The sequence below is a fragment of the Nerophis ophidion genome, linkage group LG21 (assembly GCF_033978795.1).
Source record: "Nerophis ophidion isolate RoL-2023_Sa linkage group LG21, RoL_Noph_v1.0, whole genome shotgun sequence".
Taxonomy (NCBI): domain Eukaryota; kingdom Metazoa; phylum Chordata; class Actinopteri; order Syngnathiformes; family Syngnathidae; genus Nerophis; species Nerophis ophidion.
Window position 1 is genome coordinate 44,620,776 of NC_084631.1, and position 23,053 is coordinate 44,643,828.

The 23,053-nt window shown below is 40.1% G+C and overlaps 1 protein-coding gene across 3 annotated transcripts in view; it reads right to left on the reverse strand.

Moving 5' to 3' along the window:
• lipea (lipase, hormone-sensitive a) overlaps positions 1-14,499 on the reverse strand; it is a 36,852-nt gene extending 22,353 nt beyond the window's left edge. For 2 of the 3 annotated variants that reach the window (XM_061882734.1, XM_061882733.1), the window contains exon 1: positions 14,353-14,499. In XM_061882734.1, coding sequence (XP_061738718.1) covers positions 14,353-14,410 — 58 coding nt within the window. In that variant the 5' untranslated portion in view covers positions 14,411-14,499. Of the gene's footprint in view, positions 1-13,970; positions 14,220-14,352 lie in introns of those variants that run through there. The other variant, XM_061882735.1, reaches the window with a different exon arrangement.
• Between the last annotated feature and the right edge of the window lie 8,554 nt (positions 14,500-23,053).

Sequence of the window (23,053 nt, forward strand, 5' to 3'; positions counted from 1 at the left end):
TGGAAAAAGATGAGGGGAAAAAATCATATTATTAGTTTTAATATGGTTTATGTAGGACAGGGGTGTCCAAACTTTATCCACTTAGGGCCGCACACAAAACAATACAATATATGTATACAAAATATACATTTCGGCCTCCACTCAGGCTTGATCACGGAGACCCCAAAGGGTTTTGGTAAAAAAAAAATATATAAAAAAATGTGTCATTATTCAGTATTATTATTGTTATTATTATTCAAGTTTTAAATCTCTATATCAACATTAGGTCTATCTGTCAATATAATGATCTTAAAGATTTAAGTTGGATGCTCTTTTTGTCACAAAAACCCAGTTTTTTCATGGAAAAATCACAAAATATGCAATATTTTCCATCCATCCATCCATCATCTTCCGCTTATCCGAGGTCGGGTCGCGGGGGCAGCAGCCTAAGCAGGGAAGCCCAGACTTCCCTATCTCCAGCCACTTCGTCTAGCTCTTCCCGGGGGATCCCGAGGCGTTCCCAGGCCAGCCGGGAGACATAGTCTTTCCAACGTGTCCTGGGTCTTCCACGTGCAATATTTTCACCCAATATTTTTTTAAGTGGAATACTTAAGACTATATAATATTGGAGCATTAAAAAGGTCAATAACTAAATTGATTTTAATTCATTATCATTATTTGAGCAATGACACTTAAAAACAAATCACACAAAAATGATTGGGGATCCAAAAGTGTCCTACTCATTGTGAATTATATTTATATAGCGCTTTTCTCTAGTGACTCAAAGCGCTGTACATAGTGAAACCCAATATCTAAGTTACATTTAAAGCAGTGTGGGTGGCACTGGGAGCAGGTGGGTAATGTCTTGCCCAAGGACACAATGGCACTGACTAGGATGGCGGAAGCGGGAATCGAACCTGCAACCCTCAAGTTGCTGGCACGGCCACTCTACCGACCGAGCTATACCGCCATTGAAGTGTTAAAAAATAAATTACACATTTTTTCACTGTTTACTTTTAACACAATAATCTCGAGATCGACTTCAGATCTATCCGTCAATTATAAGTTTTACTGTTGTTAATGTTTTTTGTTTGTTCATTTTAGGCCCTTTAAAAAAAAAAACAGCTCAGTTTTTTTATATGGCAAACACAAAATATGCAACATTTTCCCCCCAAAATATCTCAAAGTGGAAAATTTTACGTGACGTAATTGGAGCCTTGAATAGGTCAATATTTCATAATGACATTGATTTTGATTCATTATTATTTTCTAAAGCCTGCATGGCAGCTTTGTGTTATTAGAGTAAACATTGCAACATTTTCTTGTTACATTTCACCCGTTTGCTCCTTTATATAACTTTTTACGTTATAAAAATGTTTCAATCGTATTTTTAAAATGTGCCGTAGGGCCGTTTAAAAAATTACCTGCAGGCCGCACTTTGGACCACCCCTGATGTAGGAGGACAAACATGACACAAACCTCCCTAATTGTTATAAATCACACTGTTTATAATTAAACATGTTTCACTGATTCGAGTATTCGGCGAGCGCCGTTTTGTCCTACTATTTTGGCGGTCCTTGAACTCACCGTAGTTTGTTTACATGTATAACTTTCTCTGACTCTCTAAGACGTGTTTTATGCCACTTCTTTTTCTGTCTCATTCTGTCCAGCAAACTTTTAACGTTGTGCATGAATGCACAAAGGTGAGTTTTGTTGATGTTATTGACTTGTGTGGAGTGCTAATCAGACATATTTGGTCACTGCATGAATGCAAGCTAATCGATGCTAACATGCTATTTAGGCTAGGTGTATGTACATATTGCATCATTTGTAACTATATTTGAGCTCATTTAGTTTCCTTTAAGTCCACATAATTCAATTTATATCTCATGAAACACTATCTGTATGTAATATGGCTTTTAATTTCTTGCGGCTCCAGACGGATTTGTTTTTGTACTGTTGGTCCAATTTGGCTCTTTGACCCCACCTTAATATGAAAGTTTAATGTTAATGCGGCCCGCAAGTTTTATATGAATTGTTGTGTTGTGTTACTTGGCTCCTAAATGGCTCTTTCAACGTTCTGGGTTGCCTACCCCTGCATTAGTGGAAAAGCGGCGAATGAGTGGAAGCGACAGAGATGTTGCCATGGAGACGAGGGTTTTCTTACTTGCCCGGCTGCAGTCACACCGCGACACCTGTCCGTCAGTAATAACAGTCCCCAATAACCTTGACCAATTCAAACCGTTATTTGTAGAGATGTCCGATTATATCAGACTGCCGATGTTATCGGCCGTTAAATGCTTTAGAATGTAATATCGGAAATGATCAGTATCAGTTTCAAAAAGTAGAATTTATGATTTTTTTAAAACGACCCAGTCACATAATATCTACGGTTTTTCACACACACAAGTGAATGCAAGGCATACTTGGTCAATGTCAAGACTAGGACTATGGTGTGGATTATTTTTCCCGGGGTGCAAAGCGACTGAATCGGACATGGCGTGAAGGTAATGACATCTTTTAATTTTAACACTCAAAAGTACTAAAATTGCCGACCCCAGGTCTAGTATCATTTATATACCAAATAATATATTGTGATATATTTTGTCATGACAGCAGACCAGGGGTCTCCAACTCAATTCACCTGGGGGCCACTGGATGCAGAGTCTGGGTGAAGCTGAGAAAAGCAAGAAAAGAAAATATTGTTGCGTCCCGGAAGAGTTACTGCTGCAAAGGATTCTGGGTATTTGTTCTGTCGTGTTTACGTTGTGTTACGGTGCGGATGTTCTCCCGAAATGTGTTTGTCATTCTTGTTTGGTGTGGGTTCACAGTGTGGCACATATTTGTAACAGTGTTAAAGTTGTTTGTACGAGCCTCCCTCAGTGTGACCTGTAGGGCTGTTGATTGTCATGTCTTAGTGATCATGTTTAGTTTGGGTTTTGTCAGTTCCTGTTTTTTCACTCCCTGCTTTGTTTCCATGACAACCCATTAGTTTTCACCTGTCCTCATGTCACGCACCTGATTCATTTGGACTCATGCACCTGTTCTCAATCACCACATCACGATCTAAGCCTGCAGTTGCCAGGCAGTCAGCCTGGCGACATCACCCTCTATACACCCTTGTTAAGTTAAGATAAAGTACCAAAGATTGTTCATGCTGATGATCCATGCTGCTCTTTTTCATGCTCTTTTCTCGTTCCAAGTAAGTTTTCTTTATTCATGCCATAGTTTGCAAGTTTTGTTTTATGTCCTTAGTTCTGCCTTTGTGCGAGTTTTTGTTTAAGGCCTTTGTTTTTTTAGTACTTTTGAGTGTTGAAATTAAAAGATGTCATTACCTTCACGCCATGTCCGATTCAGTCGCTTTGCACCTCGGGAAAAATAATCCACACCATAGTCCAAGTATGCCTTGCATTCACTTGTGTGTGTGAAAAACTGTAGATATTATGTGACTGGGTCGTTTTAAGAAAAGTCATAAATTCTACTTTTTGAAATTGATACTGATAATTTCCGATATTACATTCTAAAGCATTTATCGGCCGATAACATCGGCAGTCTGATATTATCGGACATCTCTACAAATAACGGTTTGAATTGGTTGAGGTTATCGGGGACTGTTATTACTGACGGACAGGTGTCGCGGTGTGACTGCAGCCGGGCATGTAAGAAAACCCTCGTCTCCATGGCAACATCTCTGTCGCTTCCACTCATTTGCCGCTTTTCCACTAATGCAGGGGTAGGCAACCCAGAACGTTGAAAGAGCCATTTTTGAGCCAAGTAACACAACACAACAATTCATATAAAACTTGCGGGCCGCTCTAACATTAGACTTTCATATTAAGGTGGGGGCCGCAAAATAACATCTTGCGGGCCACGTGTCTGAGACCCCTGCAGTAGACCATTAAAGGCCTACTGAAATGAGATGTTCTTATTTAAACGGGGATAGCAGGTCCATTCTATGTGTCATATTTCATAATTTCGCCATATTGCCATATTTTTGCTGAAAGGATTTAGTAGAGAACATCAACGATAAAGTTTGCAACTTTTGGTCGCCAATAAAAAAGCCTTGCCTGTACCGGAAGTAGCAGACGATGTGCGCGTGACATCACGGGTTGTGGAGCTCCTCACATCCGAACGTTGTTTATAATCATGGCCACCAGAAGCGACAGCGATTCGGACCGGGAAAGCGACGATTTCCCCATTAATTAGAGCGAGGATGAACGATTTGTGGATGAGGAAAGTGAGAGTGAAGGACTAGAGTAAAAAAAAAAAAAGACTACACAGTGGGAGCGATTCAGATGTTATCAGACAAATTTGGGGACAGTGTGGCACAGTGGTAGAGTGGCCGTGCACAACCGGGGGGTCCCTGGTTCAATCCCCACCTAATACAAACCTCGTCATGTCCGTTGTGTCCTTGAGCAAGACACTTCACCCTTGCTCCTGATGGGTGCTGGTTAGCGCCTTGCTTGGCAGCTCCCTGCACCAAATGCGGAAGTAGTGTCAAAGCGCTTTGAATACCTTGAAGGTAGAAAAGCGCTATACAAGTACAACCCATTTATCATTTATTTATCTAAATTTACTAGGTTAATTCTGGAAAATCCCTTATCTGCTTATTGTGTTACTAGTGTTTTAGTGAGATTATATGGTTGTACCTGTACAACCTGAAGGTTGGCCCCGCATCTTTCTTCAGCACCAGTCGACGGGTGGTGGCGACGCCCATCTCTGCCCTTAGCAAGGGACCCTCTTTGAAACACGATCTTTTGAAATGATCGTTGCATAATACACTGTACTTTGTGTGTGTGTGGTCCAATCCAACCGTGCTCGCTTGACCGCTCTGTTCCATAGTAAAGCTTCACCGTCATCTTTCGGGAATGTAAACTATGAAACACCGGCTGTGTTTGTGTTGCTAAAGGCGGCCGCAATACACCGCTTCCCACCTACAGCTTTCTTCTTTGACGTCTCCATTATTCATTGAACAAATTGCAAAAGATTCAGCAACACAGAAGTCCAGAATACTGTGGAATTATGCGATGAAAAGAAACGACTTATAGCTATGAACGCACACGCACATGTGTCATCATACCGCAACGTTTTAGCATGATACTTCCGCGCAAAATTTAAAATTGCAATTTAGTAAACTAAAGCGGCCGTATTGGCATGTGTTGCAATGTTAATATTTCATCATTGATATATAAACTATCAGACTGCTTGGTCAGTAGTTGTGGGTTTCAGTAGACCATTAAGATTTTAGGATATATCACCCATATCTAATAGAGCAGGGGTCGGGAACCTTTTTGGGTGAGAGAGCCAAGAAGCGAAATATTTTAAAATGTATTTCTCTTAGAATATTTTTTTAACACTGAACACAACTAAACGTGTGCATTTTTAAGTAAAATCAACATTTCTAGACTATAATAGGTCTCGTATTCTTAGTAATAACATTGTTATTCTGAAGCTAATTGTGGAGGGGGGTGTGGCCTGCGGGCCTGCAGCGAAGTTGCCAGGATTAGCCTCGAAATCAGTGACAGGTGCGTAAATGGCCCAGCTGGGCCTTGTTGTCTAATCACCTGTCGCTCTGTTTCTAAGCAGCAGCCAGGAGGAGAGACGGGGTTGGGGCTGGAGCCAGATCCCCAGCGAGAACGAAAGAGAAAAAAGACAATTGCTGGCAAGCAACTGAGAGACTTATTGAAAAATAAAACAATATTGTAAGCCTGAAACAGGCTCTCATATCGGTGCTTGGTGGTCTGAAGAACCCCCAGGATTGCAAGCCCCACACTAACCAATAATAAATAAATTACTTCTTACCCTTAATGCAACTTCTTGAACAAGTGCGGTAGGAAAAAGGATGGATGGATTAAAAATGCATGAGCATGTTTTATATTTTGAACGTTATTTTTAACACTGTGATTACAAGTGGAATTATTCATTACTTATCGTGTTAAGCAGTGTCAGCTCGGATTTATTTGAGAGTCACCAAAAGAGCCACATCTGGCTCGCGGGCCATGATAATAATAATAATAATAATAATAATGGATTAGATTTATATTGAGCCATAGGTTCCCTACCCCTGTGATAGAGGGTGAAACCTAGTTGAGTTTTGACAGTTGATGCCCAGAACCCCTGAAATATTATCAATCAATCAATCAATGTTTACTTATATAGCCCTAAATCACTAGTGTCTCAAAGGGCTGCACAAACCACACCACGACATCCTCGGTAGGAAAACTCACACCCAGTGGGACATTGGTGACAATAATGACCCAGTGGGACGTCGGTGACAATGATGACTATGAGAACCTTGGAGAGGAGGAAAGCAATGGATGTCGAGCGGGTCTAACATGATACTGTGAAAGTTCAATCCACAATGGATCCAACACAGTCGCGAGAGTCCAGTCCAAAGAGGATCCAAGACACAGCAGCGAGAGTCCCGTTCACAGCAGAGCCAGCAGGAAACCATCCCAAGCGTAGGCGGATCAGCAGCGCAGAGATGTCCCCAGCCGATACACAGGCGAGCAGTACATGGCCACCGGATCGGACCGGACCCCCTCCACACGGGAGAGTGGGACATAGAAGAAAAAGAAAAGAAACGGCAGATCAACTGGTCTAAAAAGGGAGTCTATTTAAAGGCTAGAGTATACAAATGAGTTTTAAGGTGAGACTTAAATGCTTCTACTGAGGTGGCATCGCGAACTGTTACCGGGAGGGCATTCCAGAGTACTGGAGCCCGAACGGAAAATGCTCTATAGCCCGCAGACTTTTTTTGGGCTTTGGGAATCACTAATAAGCCGGAGTCCTTTGAACGCAGATTTCTTGCCGGGACATATGGTACAATACAATCGGCAAGATAGGATGGAGCTAGACCGTGTAGTATTTTATACGTAAGTAGTAAAACCTTAAAGTCACATCTTAAGTGCACAGGAAGCCAGTGCAGGTGAGCCAGTACAGGTATATATGTATGTATATATGTATATAAAGGTATATACAGTATAGGTATATATGTATGTATATATGTATATAAAGGTATATACAGTATAGGTATATATGTATGTATATATGTATATAAAGGTATATACAGTATAGGTATATATGTATGTATATATGTATATAAAGGTATATACAGTACAGGCGTAATGTGATCAAACTTTCTTGTTCTTGTCAAAAGTCTAGCAGCCACATTTTGTACCAACTGTAATCTTTTAATGCTAGACATGGGGAGACCCGAAAATAATACGTTACAGTAGTCGAGACGAGACGTAACAAACGCATGGATAATGATCTCAGCGTCTTTAGTGGACAGAATGGAGCGAATTTTAGCGATATTACGGAGATGAAAGAAGGCTGTTTTAGTAACGCTTTTAATGTGTGCCTCAAAGGAGAGAGTTGGGTCGAAGATAACACCCAGATTCTTTACCGTGTCGCCTTGTTTAATTGTTTGGTTGTCAAATGTTAGAGTTGTATTATTAAATAGAGTTCGGTGTCTAGCAGGACCGATAATTGACACGCTTTTTTTCCATGTTTGTCCATGAAAAGGCCCACCAAGATGAGATGAAACACGTGGAAAAATAAGACAGCGGTTGAAAGAGGTCCCATCTCTTGGTGCCCCGGGCCCTGATGAATGTAGCATCTGTTCCAATCAAGTCCCGTCTTCACATGACTGCGGAGACATTTCCAAATTCTTGGGAAATGTTGATATTTTCTGTGGAAGCTCGAAGTGAAAACAACACTGACGACGCCCGGGGAACACAGAGCAGCCTCACAAAGCCAGACTGGAAAGAATTGTTGACTGTCACAGAGATCTCTTTCATGGCCTTCTGGACGTCTACTACAGGAACTTTCAACATGAATCAGACTTAACTGAATTTAAGGCATGTTTCTTTTTCTCACTGAACAATGCTTGTTGATAATATTTATCATTTAACTGTTGTGTCTGCAAAAGATTGGCTGATACAAGAAAACTACGCATATTGTTATTTACAAAAGTGATTAGGATCGCTATTGTCACTGGCTTCCTGTTCCACTCAGGTTTGAATACAAAGTCTCCCAACTAACCCATCAGTGCTCCCCCTCTACCTCAACAAAGAACTACTCACCCCCCCAAATCGTCCACACGAAACCTCCGCTCTGGACAGGCTAGCCTCCTCCGATCTCCGAGGACAAAGCTACGAACAATGGGAACGCACTCCCTGACCACCTGAGGGCACCTCAGACTGTGGATGCTTTTAAAAAAAAGGCTTAAAAACTCCATCCACCCATCCATTTTCTACTGCTTGTCACTGGAGCCTATCTCAGCGGAAGGCGGGGTACATAACTCGGTTGGTAGAGTGGCCGTGCCAGCAACTTGAGGGTTGTGGGTTCGATTCCCGCTTCCGCCATTCTAGTCACTGCCGTTGTGTCCTTGGGCAAGGCACTTTACCCACCTGCTCCCAGTGCCACCCACACTGGTTTAAATGTAAAAAATAGATATTGGGTTTCACTATGTAAAGCGCTTTGAGTCACTAGAGAAAAGCGCTATATAAATATAATTCACTTCACTACTCCCTGGACAAGTCGCCACCTCATCAGAGGACCAACACAGATAGACAGACAACATTCACACACTAGGGACCATTTAGTGTTGCCAATCAACCTATCCCCAGGTGCATGTTTTTGGAGGTGGGAGGGGCCTATCCCCAGGTGCATGTCTTTGGAGGTGGGAGGGTCCTATCCCCAGGTGCATGTCTTTGGAGGTGGGAGGGGCCTATTCCCAGGTGCATGTTTTTGGAGGTGGGAGGGTCCTATCCCCAGGTGCATGTATTTGGAGGTGGGAGGGTCCTATCCCCAGGTGCATGTCTTTGGAGGTGGGAGGGTCCTATCCCCAGGTGCATGTTTTTGGAGGTGGGAGGGTCCTATCCCCAGGTGCATGTTTTTGGAGGTGGGAGAGTCCAACCCCCAGGGGCATGTCTTTGGAGGTGGGAGGATCCTACCCCCAGGTGCATGTCTTTGGAGGTGGGAGGGGCCTATCCTCAGGTGCATGTCTTTGGAGGTGGGAGGAAGCCGGAGTACGCAGAGGGAACCCACGCAGTCACGGCAAGAACATTCAAACTAAGTCCACACAGAAAGATCCCGAGTCCGGGATTGAACTCTGGACTACTCAAGACCTTCGTATTGTGAGGCAGATTTACTAACCCCTGTTCCACCGTGCCTTTTTAGATATATGCATATAAGTTGTAGCTATTATGCTGTTCTAGTTTTTAATTTTTATTTATTCTTTTTTTTTATACACTGTAGCACTCTGAGGGTGTTTGCTCAATGTAAAGTGCTTTTTAGAAATCAAATCTATAATTATTATTATTGTAATGGTAAAAAAATCAAACATGCAATTAGGTCTTAACAGCAAGGAAAATATGAATTATACTCACAAAGTAGTAGGACATGTTTGATTGATTTAAGTATATTAAATTACTTGTTAGTGATGTGATTATTTATTTGTAGATTAAATCAATCCAGTCTTGTTGTATTGTACTAACTAACCACGCTGATAACAATTTACCTGAGGTGTGAACCAAACCCATTTTTTCTTTAAACAGGCCACAATGTGGGTTATTTCTCATTCTAGTCCAAAGAAAAACAACCTAAAAAATTAGGCTCCCCAGCAAAAATATTAAACCATTTTCCACAGAAAAACAAATAAGGAACTTTTCAGATTCCCTTGGCTTTTGAAAACTCTTTTAGGGCGTTTACACCAAAATATCCAGACTATCATAGTTCCTTCGACAGGTGAAAATATAAGCTAGTGTACAGCTGTAAACAGGTTTGTATTATTTTTATAAACCTTTCCTTTGGAAAATGTAGCAAACGTACAGGAGTGTAAACTAAATTTAGTTCAGAAAAATTAAGACATTTGGATTTTGTGCACTTTTTAAAATAAACATTGTAAAACAAGGATATTTAACTACCATATTTTCCGGACTAGAGATAATAAGACGCACTGCTGATGAATGGTCTAGTTTCGATCCGTTTTCATATATAAGACGTACCAGATTATAGGGCGCATTAAAGAAAAAGATGTCTAAGAGTATTTTTATATGAAAAAAGGTAAAATGTGTGTTAGATTATAGGCCAATGCGTATATTGTATTATGTGCACTTATATTGCTATATATCAGCTACTGTGTGGAAGTGTGGGCGTGGCCTGCGGACCTGCAGCAAAGCAGGGTGTTGCAGAGCCGGCTTGGAGATTAGCGACAGGTGTGTAGATGACACAGCTGAGAGTGTTTGTCTAATCACCTGTCGCTCTGTTAAAGGCAGCAGTCGGGAAGGAGAGAGGGAGTTGTTGATGGCAGCGAGAGTGAGAGCAGAGATGGAAGAAACACTATTCGTGTGCTCACTGGCAAGATTGACAGATATGTGCTGAAAAGCATAAAAAGAACATTTAAAGACCTACTGAAAGCCACTACTAGCGACCACGCAGTCTGATAGTTTATATATCAATGATGAAATATTAACATTGCAACACATGCCAATACGGCCGCTTTAGTTTAGTTTACTTCCTGTTGAAAAAAATTGCAGAATGATGACGCGTGTTTGTGACGTTATTGGTTGGAGGGGACATTTCAGCACCACTTACGGCTAAAAGTTGTCTCTTTTCATCGCGCAATTACACAGTATTTCGGACATCTGTGTTGCTGAATCTTTCGCAATTTGTTCAATTAATAATGGAGACGTCAAAGAAGAATGCTGTTGGTGGATTGCAGCTGTCTTTAGCAACCGAAACACAGCCGGTGTTTCTTTGTTTGTTGTGAAGCTTTAACACAGAGCGGTCAAGCGAACATGTTTCTCTACGTCAACCAGCATGTTTTTGGATGGGGACGGTGTGGCACAGTGGGAGAGAACCCGGGGGTCCCTGGTTCAATCCCCACCCTAGTACCAACCTCGTCATGTCCGTTGTGTCCTGAGCAAGACAATTCACCCTTGCTCCTGATGGGTGCTTGTTAGCGCCTTGCATGGCAGCTCCCTCCATCAGTGTGTGAATGGGTAAATGTGGAAGTAGTGTCAAAGCGCTTTGATTACCTTGATGGTAGAAAAGCGCTATACAAGTACAACCCATTTATCATTGATTTATTTAAAATTGTGATATTAAGTCGGCTCTTACCGGAGACTTGAGTGGATTATGCGACCTCCTCCTGCAGCTGTCAAAAAGGCAGCTGTGATCTTGGCTCTTCCAATGGCTTCTATCAGAGACACTGGCGTTCACCGCAGCCCTCCAACTTTCAGGTAGTGAAGTGAAGTGAATTATATTTAAATAGCGCTTTTTCTTCAAGTGACTCAAAACCCTTTACATAGTGAAACCCGATATCTATGTTACAATTAAACCAGTGTGGGTGGCACTGGGAGCAGGTGGGTAAAGTGTCTTGCCCAAGGACACAACGGCATTGACAAGGATGGCGGAAGCGGGGATGGAACCTACAACCCTCAAGTTGTTGGCACGGCCGCTCTACCAATTGAGCTATACCACCCCATGACTTTATAATCTCACTAAAATACTATTAACACAATAAGCAGATAAGGGATTTTCCATAATTATCCTAGTAAATGTGTCTAATAACATCTGAATCGCTCACACTGCCGTCACCTTTTTTTTTTTTGTGCTGCACTCTAACTTTCCTCATCCACGAATTTTTCATCCTCGCTCAAAATAATGGGGAAATCGTCGCTTTCTCTGTATGAATTGCTCCTGCTGCTGGTGGCCATGATTGTAAACAATGTGAGGATGTGAGAAGCCCTCACACCGGTGACGTCACGCGCACATCGTCTGCTACTTCCTGTACAGGCAAGGCTTTTTTGTTAGCGACCAAAAGTTGCGAACTTTATCGTCGATGTTCTCTACTAAATCCTTTCAGCAAAAATATGGCGAAATGATGAAGTATGACACATAGAATGGAGCTGCTATCCCCGTTTAAATAAGAACATCTCATTTCAGTAGGCCTTTAAAGGCTTTATGCACACATTTAACACCAAAAAATCCATAAACCTCATGAAAATATGATATGCACGATTATTTGCCTATTCTATTTTGTCATTTTCCACCTGGCAACACTGAACCCATGTCTTAAAGGCTTTATGAATAATACATTTATGACCAATAATTCCACAAACCTTCCGAAAATATGGTATGCACGATCAGTTACCGATTCACAATTTTTATTTGCCATCTGTCAACACTGCACCCCTGTCTTAGAGGCTTTATGTACACATTTATCACCAATAATTCCATAAACCTCATGAAAATATGGTATGCACGATAACTTGCCTATTCCATTTTGTCATTTGCCACCTGGCAACGCCGCGCCCCTGTCTTGAAGGCTTTATGAATAATATATTTCTGACTAATAATACCATAAACCTCATGAAAATATGGTATGCACGATCATTTACCTATTCAAAATTTTCATTTGCCATCTGGCAACACTGCACCCCTGTCTTAAAGGCTTTATGCACACATTTATCACCAATAATTCCATAAACCTCATGAAAATATGGTATGCACGATAACTTGCCTATTCTATTGTCATTTGCCACCTGGCAACACTGTACCCCTGTCTTAAAGGATTTATGAATTATCATTGTATGACCAATATTTCCATAAACCTCAATAAAATATGGTATGCATGATCATTTACCTATTCAAAATTTTCATTTGCCATCTGGCAACACTGCACCCCTGTCTTAAAGGCTTTATGAATAATACATTCATCACCAATAATTCCATAAACCTCATGAAAATATGGCATGCACTATTTTGTCATTTTCCACCTGGCAACGCCGAGCCCCTGTCTTAAAGGTTTTATGAATAATAAATGTATGAACAATAATTCCATAAACCTCATGAAAATATGGTATGTACTATGTTTTCTTTTGCCACCTGGCAACACGGCACCCCTGTCTTAAAGGCTTTATGAATAATAAATGTATGACCAATATTTCCATGAACCTCAATAAAATATGGTATGCATGATCATTTACCTATTCAAAATTTTCATTTGCCATCTGGCAACACTGCACCCTTGTCTTAAAGGCTTTATGAATAATACATTCATCACCAATAATTCCATAAACCTCATGAAAATATGGCATGCACTATTTTGTCATTTTCCACCTGGCAACGCCGAGCCCCTGTCTTAAAGGCTTTATGAATAATACATTTCGCACCAATAATTCCATAAACCTCATGAAAATATGGTATGTACTATGTTTTCTTTTGCCACCTGGCAACAAGGCACCCCTGTCTTAAAGGCTTTATGAATAAATGTATGACCAATATTTCCATGAACCTCAATAAAATATGGTATGCACGATCATTTACTTATTTAAAATTTTCATTTGCCATCTGGCAACACTGCACCCCTGTCTTAAAGGCTTTATGAATTATAAATATGACCAATAATTCCATAAACCTCATGAAAATATGGTATGTACTATGTTTTCTTTTGCCACCTGACAACACGGCACCCCTGTCTTAAAGGCTTTATGAATAATAAATGTATGACCAATAAATCCAAAAACCTCATGAAAATATGGTATGCACTATTTTGTCATTTGCCACCTGGCAACACGGCACCCCTGTCTTAAAGGCTTTATGAATGTGAATTGTGAATTATATTTATATAGCGCTTTTCTCTAGTGACTCAAAGCGCTTTACATAGTGATGCCCAATATCTAAGTCACATTTAAACCAGTGTGGGTGGCACCGGGAGCAGGTGGGTAAAGTGTCTTGCCCAAAGACACAACGGCAGTGACTAGGATGGTGGGAGTGGGAATCGAACCTGCAACCCTCAAGTTGCTGGCACGGCCACTCTACCAACCGAGCTATACCGCCCCCAAATGAATATGAATAATAAATGTATGACCAATTAATCCATAAACCTCATGAAAATATGGTATGCACTATTTTGTCATTTTCCACCTGGCAACGCCGCGCCCTTAATGGACGCTCCTGTCCTCAGTTTCCGGTCTCACCTGTTCGCGCGTCACCAAACGAGCCAGGATCCTGTCAGGTAACATTTTTTCAAACTCCTCCACTTCTTCAAACACACAATTCACTTTAAAAACAAACAAAACCAAAACAACTCCCCAAACTTTCGACGTTTCAGCCGGTTTGAACTCTCTTTTTGTTGTTTAGTTGGGGTGTTGTCGAACACTTTCCCCCCCGGACAGAATCAACAAGTTCCGCCCGGCCTGGCGTTCGAAGGCCGGACAAAACGTCGCGGAAAGCAATGGCGTCTTTTAACAAAGCGTGGCGGCGGCGTCGTGCTGTGTGACAACACCATTACTCCCACATCTACGTCAGCTATGTGTGGAGGGGAAAAAAAAAAAAAAGTTGAGCTCCGGTGTGACTTACCGACAGATGTGCTCGTCCTCAGCCGGGCGGAGACCACCTTAGTCGGGCCGAGTGTCATGTGAGCGGCGCGCTAGCTGCGGAGCTAACTAAGCACATTCATCAACAGCCACACACTACACTGGCACACTTTCCGTGGGCGGGCCAATACCAACGTCGACAGCGTCGATACCATCAGTATCGGATGGACACTCATGTGACCAAAGCGATGTTTTTCACCGCTTATTTTTTTAGAAATATATGTGTTATAATGTTAATTTCATTACATTGTTGACATTATGTTTACAAACTTTTAACGTTTACTGTGCAACCCCCGCAACTCCGAATGGGACAAACGGTAGAAAACTGGATGGAAGGATGTTTACTTCATTGTTATTAAAGGGTATAATTAGATCGTCTAATCAGGTGCAGAATAGGACAGACCAGTGGTTCGCAAACTTTTTTCACTCGGCTCTCCAAACACCCTCATAATGACCAGTGCAGTAGCGTAGAAGGCCTAAGTAATCATTAAAAACAAGGCACAGGCTTTATTTAACAAGTATATTTAATGTTTGTCACATTCATCAACAGCCACACACTACACTGGCACACTTTCCGTGGGCGGGCCAATACCAACGTCGACAGCGTCGATACCATCAGTATTGGATGGACACTCATGTGACCAAATCGATATTTTTCACCGCTTATTTTTTTAGAAATATATGTGTTATAATGTTAATTTAATTACATTGTTGACATTATGTTTACAAACTTTTAACGTTTACTGTGCAACCCCCGCAACTCCGAATGGGACAAACGGTAGAAAACTGGATGGAAGGATGTTTACTTCATTGTTATTAAAGGGTATAATTCAATCGTCTAATCAGGTGCAGAATAGGACAGACCAGTGGTTCGCAAACTTTTTTCACTCGGCTCTCCAAACACCCTCATAATGACCAGTGCAGTAGCGTAGAAGGCCTAAGTAATCATTAAAAACAAGGCACAGGCTTTATTTAACAAGTATATTTAATGTTTGTCACATTCATCAACAGCCACACACTACACTGGCACACTTTCCGTGGGCGGGCCAATACCAACGTCGACAGCGTCGATACCATCAGTATCGGCCGGACACTCGTGATCAAATCGATATTTTTCATCGCTAATGTTTTTTTTTGTTTTTTTTACAAACATATGTGTTCTAATGTTAATTTTGTTACATTGTTGACATTTTGTCTACAAACTTTTAACGTTTACTGTGCAACCCCCGCAATCACGAACGGGACAAACGGTATAAAAATGGATGGAAGGATGTTTACTTCATTGTTATTAAAGGGTATAATTCGATCGTCTAATCAGGTGCAGAATAGGACAGACCAGTGGTTCGCAAACTTTTTTCACTCGGCTCTCCAAACACCCTCATAATGACCAGTGCAGTAGCGTAGTAGGCCTAAGTAATCATTAAAAACAAGGCACAGGCTTTATTTAACAAGTATATTTAATGTTTGTCACATTCATAAACAGTCAAACACAACACTGTCACACTTTACGTGGGCGGGTCAATCCGAACGTCGACAGCGTCGATACCATCAGTATCGGATGGACACTCGTGATCAAATCGATATTTTTCATCGCTAATGTTTTTTTTTTGTTTTTTTTACAAACATCTGTGTTCTAATGTTAATTTTGTTACATTGTTGACATTATGTCTACAAACTTTTAACGTTTACTGTGCAACCCCCGCAATCACGAATGGGACAAACGGTAGAAAACTGGATGGAAGGATGTTTACTTCATTGTTATTAAAGGGTATAATTCGATCGTCTAATCAGGTGCAGAATAGGACAGACCAGTGGTTCGCAAACTTTTTTCACTCGGCTCTCCAAACACCCTCATAATGACCAGTGCAGTAGCGTAGTAGGCCTAAGTAATCATTAAAAACAAGGCACAGGCTTTATTTAACAAGTATATTTAATGTTTGTCACATTCATCAACAGTCAAACAAAACACTGTCACACTTTCCGTGGGCGGGTCAATCCAAACGTCGACAGCGTCGATACCATCAGTATTGGATGGACACTCACGTGACCAAATCGATATTTTTCACCGCTTATTTTTTTAGAAATATATGTGTTATAATGTTAATTTAATTACATTGTTGACATTATGTTTACAAACTTTTAACGTTTACTGTGCAACCCCGTGACCCCAAATAGGCTAAACGGTAGGAAAATGGATGGATGGATGGATGTTTACTCCAAATACCCTCAAAATGACCAGTGCAGTAGCGTAGAAGGCCTAAGTAATCATTAAAAAAAAGGCACAGGCTTTATTTAACAAGTATATTTAATGTTTGTCACATTCATCAACAGCCACACACTACACTGTCACACTTTCCGTGGGCGGGTCAATCCAAACGTCGACAGCGTCGATACCATCAGTATCGGATGGACACTCACGTGACCAAATCGATATTTTTCATCGCTAATGTTTATTTTTTTTTTTACAAATATCTGTGTTCTAATGTTAATTTTGTTACATTGTTGACATTATGTCTACAAACTTTTTACATTTACTGTGCGACCCCGAATGGGACAAACGGTAGAAAAATGGATGGATGGTTGTTTACTTCATTGTTATTAAAGGGTATAATTAGATCGTCTAATCAGGTGCAGAATAGGACAGACCAGTGGTTCGCAAACTTTTTTCACTCGGCTCTCCAAACACCCTCATAATGACCAGTACAGTAGCGTAGAAGGCCTAAGTAATCATTAAAAACAAGGCACAGGCTTTATTTAACAAGTATATTTAATGTTTGTCACATTCATCAACAGTCACACACTACACTGGCACACTTTCCGTGGGCGGGCCAATACCAACGTCGACAGCGTCGATACCATCAGTATCGGACGGACACTCGTGATCAAATCGATATTTTTCATCGCTAATGTTTTTTTTTGTTTTTTTTACAAACATATGTGTTCTAATGTTAATTTTGTTACATTGTTGACATTTTGTCTACAAACTTTTTACGTTAACTGTGCGACCCCGAATGGGACAAACGGTATAAAAATGGATGGATGGATGTTTACTTCATTGTTATCAAAGGGTATAATTAGATCGTCTAATCAGGTGCAGAATAGGACAGACCAGTGGTTCGCAAACTTTTTTCACTCGGCTCTCCAAACACCCTCATAATGACCAGTGCAGTAGCGTAGAAGGCCTAAGTAATCATTAAAAACAAGGCACAGGCTTTATTTAACAAGTATATTTAATGTTTGTCACATTCATCAACAGCCACACACTACACTGGCACACTTTATGTGGGCGGGCCAATACCAACGTCGACAGCGTCGATACCATCAGTATCGGATGGACACTCATGTGACCAAATCAATATTTTTCACCGCTTATTTTTTTAGAAAAATATGTGTTATAATGTTAATTTAATTACATTGTTGACATTATGTTTACAAACTTTTAACGTTTACTGTGCAACCCCGTGACCCCAAATAGGCTAAACGGTAGGAAAATGGATGGATGGATGTTTACTCCAAATACCCTCAAAATGACCAGTGCAGTAGCGTAGAAGGCCTAAGTAATCATTAAAAACAAGGCACAGGCTTTATTTAACAAGCATATTTAATGTTTGTCACATTCATCAACAGTCAAACACAACACTGTCACACTTTCCGTGGGCGGGTCAATCCGAACGTCGACAGCGTCGATACCATCAGTATCGGACGGACACTCGTGATCAAATCGATATTTTTCATCGCTAATGTTTTTTTTTGTTTTTTTTTACAAACATATGTGTTCTAATGTTAATTTTGTTACATTGTTGACATTTTGTCTACAAACTTTTTACATTAACTGTGCGACCCCGAATGGGACAAACGGTATAAAAATGGATGGATGGATGGATGTTTACTTCATTGTTATCAAAGGGTATAATTAGATCGTCTAATCAGGTGCAGAATAGGACAGACCAGTGGTTCGCAAACTTTTTTCACTCGGCTCTCCAAACACCCTCATAATGACCAGTGCAGTAGCGTAGAAGGCCTAAGTAATCATTAAAAACAAGGCACAGGCTTTATTTAACAAGTATATTTAATGTTTGTCACATTCATCAACAGTCAAACACAACACTGTCACACTTTCCGTGGGCGGGTCAATCCGAACGTCGACAGCGTCGATACCATCAGTATCGGATGGACACTCACGTGACCAAATCGATATTTTTCATCGCTAATGTTTTTTTTTGTTTTTTTTTTTACAAATATCTGTGTTCTAATGTTAATTTTGTTACATTGTTGACATTATGTCTACAAACTTTTTACATTTACTGTGCACCCCTTGCAATCACGAACGGGACAAACGGTAGAATAATGGATGGATGGATGTTTACTTCATTGTTATTAAAGGGTATAATTAGATCGTCTAATCAGGTGCAGAATAGGACAGACCAGTGGTTCGCAAACTTTTTTCACTCTGCTCTCCAAACACCCTCAAAATGACCAGTGCAGTAGCGAAGTAGGCCTAAGTAATCATTAAAAACAAGGCACAGGCTTTATTTAACAAGTATATATAATGTTTGTCACATTCATAAACAGTCAAACACAACACTGTCACACTTTACGTGGGCGGGCCAATACCAACGTCGACAGCGTCGATACCATCAGTATCGGATGGACACTCGTGATCAAATCGATATTTTTCATTGCTAATGTTTTTTTTTTGTTTTTTTTACAAACATCTGTGTTCTAATGTTAATTTTGTTACATTGTTGACATTATGTCTACAAACTTTTAACGTTTACTGTGCACCCCCCGCAATCACGAACGGGACAAACGGTATAAAAATGGATGGAAGGATGTTTACTTCATTGTTATCAAAGGGTATAATTAGATCGTCTAATCAGGTGCAGAATAGGACAGACCAGTGGTTCGCAAACTTTTTTCACTCGGCTCTCCAAACACCCTCATAATGACCAGTGCAGTAGCGTAGAAGGCCTAAGTAATCATTAAAAACAAGGAACAGGCTTTATTTAACAAGTATATTTAATGTTTGTCACATTCATCAACAGTCAAACACAACACTGTCACACTTTACGTGGGCGGGTCAATCCAAACGTCGACAGCGTCGATACCATCAGTATCGGATGGACACTCGTGATCAAATCGATATTTTTCATCGCTAATGTTTTTTTTTTGTTTTTTTTTACAAACATCTGTGTTCTAATGTTAATTTTGTTACATTGTTGACATTATGTCTACAAACTTTTTACGTTTACTGTGCACCCCCCGCAATCACGAACGGGACAAACGGTATAAAAATGGATGGAAGGATGTTTACTTCATTGTTATTAAAGGGTATAATTCGATCGTCTAATCAGGTGCAGAATAGGACAGACCAGTGGTTCGCAAACTTTTTTCACTCGGCTCTCCAAACACCCTCATAATGACCAGTGCAGTAGCGTAGTAGGCCTAAGTAATCATTAAAAACAAGGCACAGGCTTTATTTAACAAGTATATTTAATGTTTGTCACATTCATCAACAGTCAAACAAAACACTGTCACACTTTCCGTGGGCGGGTCAATCCGAACGTCGACAGCGTCGATACCATCAGTATCGGATGGACACTCACGTGACCAAATCGATATTTTTCATCGCAAATGTTTTTATTTTTTTTTACAAATATCTGTGTTTTGTTGTTGTTGTTTTTGTTATATTGTTGACATTGTTTACAAACTTTTTACGTTTATTGTTTACTTCATTGTTATAATTAGATCGTCTAATCAGGGCATGTATAGGACAGACCAGTGGTTCTAAAACTTTTTTCACCACCTCAGAAAACACTCGACTCTCCAAACACCCTCATAATGACCAGTGCAGTAGCGTAGAATGCCTAAGTAATCATTAAAAACAAGGCACAGGCTTTATTTAACAAGTATATTTAATGTTTGTCACATTCATCAACAGTCAAACACAACATTCACACTTTCCATGGGCGGGTCAATCCAAACATCGATAGCGTCGATACCAAGGCCGGCATCATTATTGGATGGACATCCATGTGACCAAATTGATATTTTTCATGGCTAATGTTTATTCTTACAAATATCTGTGTTTTGTTGTTGGTAATTTTGTTACATTGTTTACGAACATTTTATATTTATTGTTTAATTCATTGTTATTTAAGGATATAATTCGATCGTCTAATCAGGGAAAGAACAGGACTATCCTTTTCTTGCCCTGATTAGACAATTAAATTAAAGTTAAAGTTAAAGTACCAATGATTGTCACACACATACTAGATGAAATTATATTAAGCAAAATGAAGTAAACGTAAAACGTTTGTAACCAAAATGTCAACAATGTCCATCCATCCATCCATTTTCTACCGCTTATTCCCTTTCGGGGTCACGGGGGGCGCTGGCGCCTATCTCAGCTACAATCGGGCGGAAGGCGGGGTACACCCTGGACAAGTCGCCACCTCATCGCAGGGCCATGTCAACAATGTAACAAAATTAACAACAAAACACAGATATTTCTGAAAATAAACATTAGGGATAAGGAACACAGTTTAAATATCGTGTTGATATTGTTAAACTGTCAATAGCACTCAACATTAATACATTTAAAAAAGTACAGTTCATGCTCATGATTGGTATTGGTATCGGACATCTCACTCATGGACGATTAGTATCGTAATTGGCAGCAAAAAAATCCCTGATTTATTGTATTGTACTTAAAAAAAAAAAAAAAAAAATCCTATTAGATTTAACATGTTTACTTATTGTCCTGTTCTTAGACTTGGACAAACTTTAATGATCCACAAGGGGAAAGTGTTCCACACAGTAGCTCAGTTACAAAGGATGGAAAGGATAATGCACACAAGAGAACAAAAAGAGGGTGAAAACAAACGGTATAAAGTAGACTAAAATGTACTATAGTAGCAATATAAATTAGGGATGCACCGAAATGAAAATTTGTGGCCGAAGCCGAAACCGAATAACATTTGAGCGCTTGGCCGAATACCAAATACCGAATAATAAACGCAGTTTTTCACAACTTTTTTAAATTGCATAAATAGCCTAAAATAAATTTTTAGACATGTTTTTCAAATAAAGTAAATTTTTATTGAATATAGACATTTTTTTAATATTCCAGTAGCCTTTGCTTTTCAAAAAAAGCACAGTTTTTCATTTATATTAGGCCTTCAAACAAAACATGCATTCCAAAAAAAAAATAAAGTGCATTAAAGTGGATAAACCCACAACAAATGAATTATTGTCCTTTTGGCAAAAGTCTGCTTAGCCACAGTAGATATGCTAATAATGTAAACAGAAGGCTCAAGTAAATCTCAATAAGTGTGTGCTTGTAACCTCATACACTTATACAGGTAGCCTACACAACAGGCTAATAATGTAAACAGAGGCCCCACTAAATCTCAATAAGTGTGTGCTTGTAACCTCATACACTTATACAGGTACACAACATATCCAAGGCCAGAACAGATTTGTCAATAACAGTACTTCAGCTTCAGAATAAAAAGAAGGAAACTAACTATGTATAAAACAATTTAAATTTAACACTGCACGTTGGTTGATTGCGTCACCGCGTCAAAAAATTGCGTCTTTGCGTCACACGCCACTATTCGGCCTTGCTTTTAACTCATTCCACCGAAGCCCGAATGTGGCTTTTTTTGCCATATTCGGCTACCGATTAATCGGTGCATCCCTAATATAAATATAACATATGTAATATTTACATATTACATATACAGAATATAACATACTGATATATTTTCATATTATATTACTATATAATATATACTATATACAGCAAATCCAATTACCATGTACATTTTAAACAGCAATTAGTGAAAAATAAATCTGAAATAAAGTACAAGGGCTCCATCTAGTGGTGCGACAAAGAATCTTGTGATTTAATTGCTTTAACTTCCTATTGTCAAACACAGTGTTACTGTTCAAACTTTTTCACCACTGCCAAAATCACTCGGCTCTCCGAACACCCAAATGATGGCCACCATTAAAAAAAACAGTAGCGTAGTAGGCCTAAGTATTTATTAAAATCAAGGCAGAGGTATTATTTAACGTTTGTGGCCCCTGTAACATTACACACAGTTTGAACAGTAACACTGTGTTTGATTATGGGAAGTTTAAACACTTTAATTAGGTGATTCTTCGTCGTACCACTAGATGGAGCCTTGGTACTTTATGTTTCAGAGTTCTTTTTCATTAATTGCTGTTTAAAATGTACATGGTAATTGGGATTCTTTATCCATCCCATCCATTTTCTACCGCTTATTCCCTTTTGGGGTCGCGGGGGGCGCTGGCACCTATCTCAGCTACAATCGGGCGGAAGGCGGGGTACACCCTGGACAAGTCGCCACCTCATCGCAGGGCCAACACAGATAGACAGACAACATTCACACTCACATTCACACACTAGGGCCCATTTAGTGTTGCCAATCAACCTATCCCCAGGTGCATGTCTTTGGAAGTATATAAATGTATATATTATATAATAATATAATATAGTATAGGTTGATTGGCAACACTAAATTGGCCCTAGTGTGTGAGTGTGAATGTTGTCTGTCTATCTGTGATGAGGTGGCGACTTGTCCAGGGTGTACCCCGCCTTCCGCCCGATTGTAGCTGAGATAGGCGCCAGGGACCCCTAAAGTGAATAAGTGGTA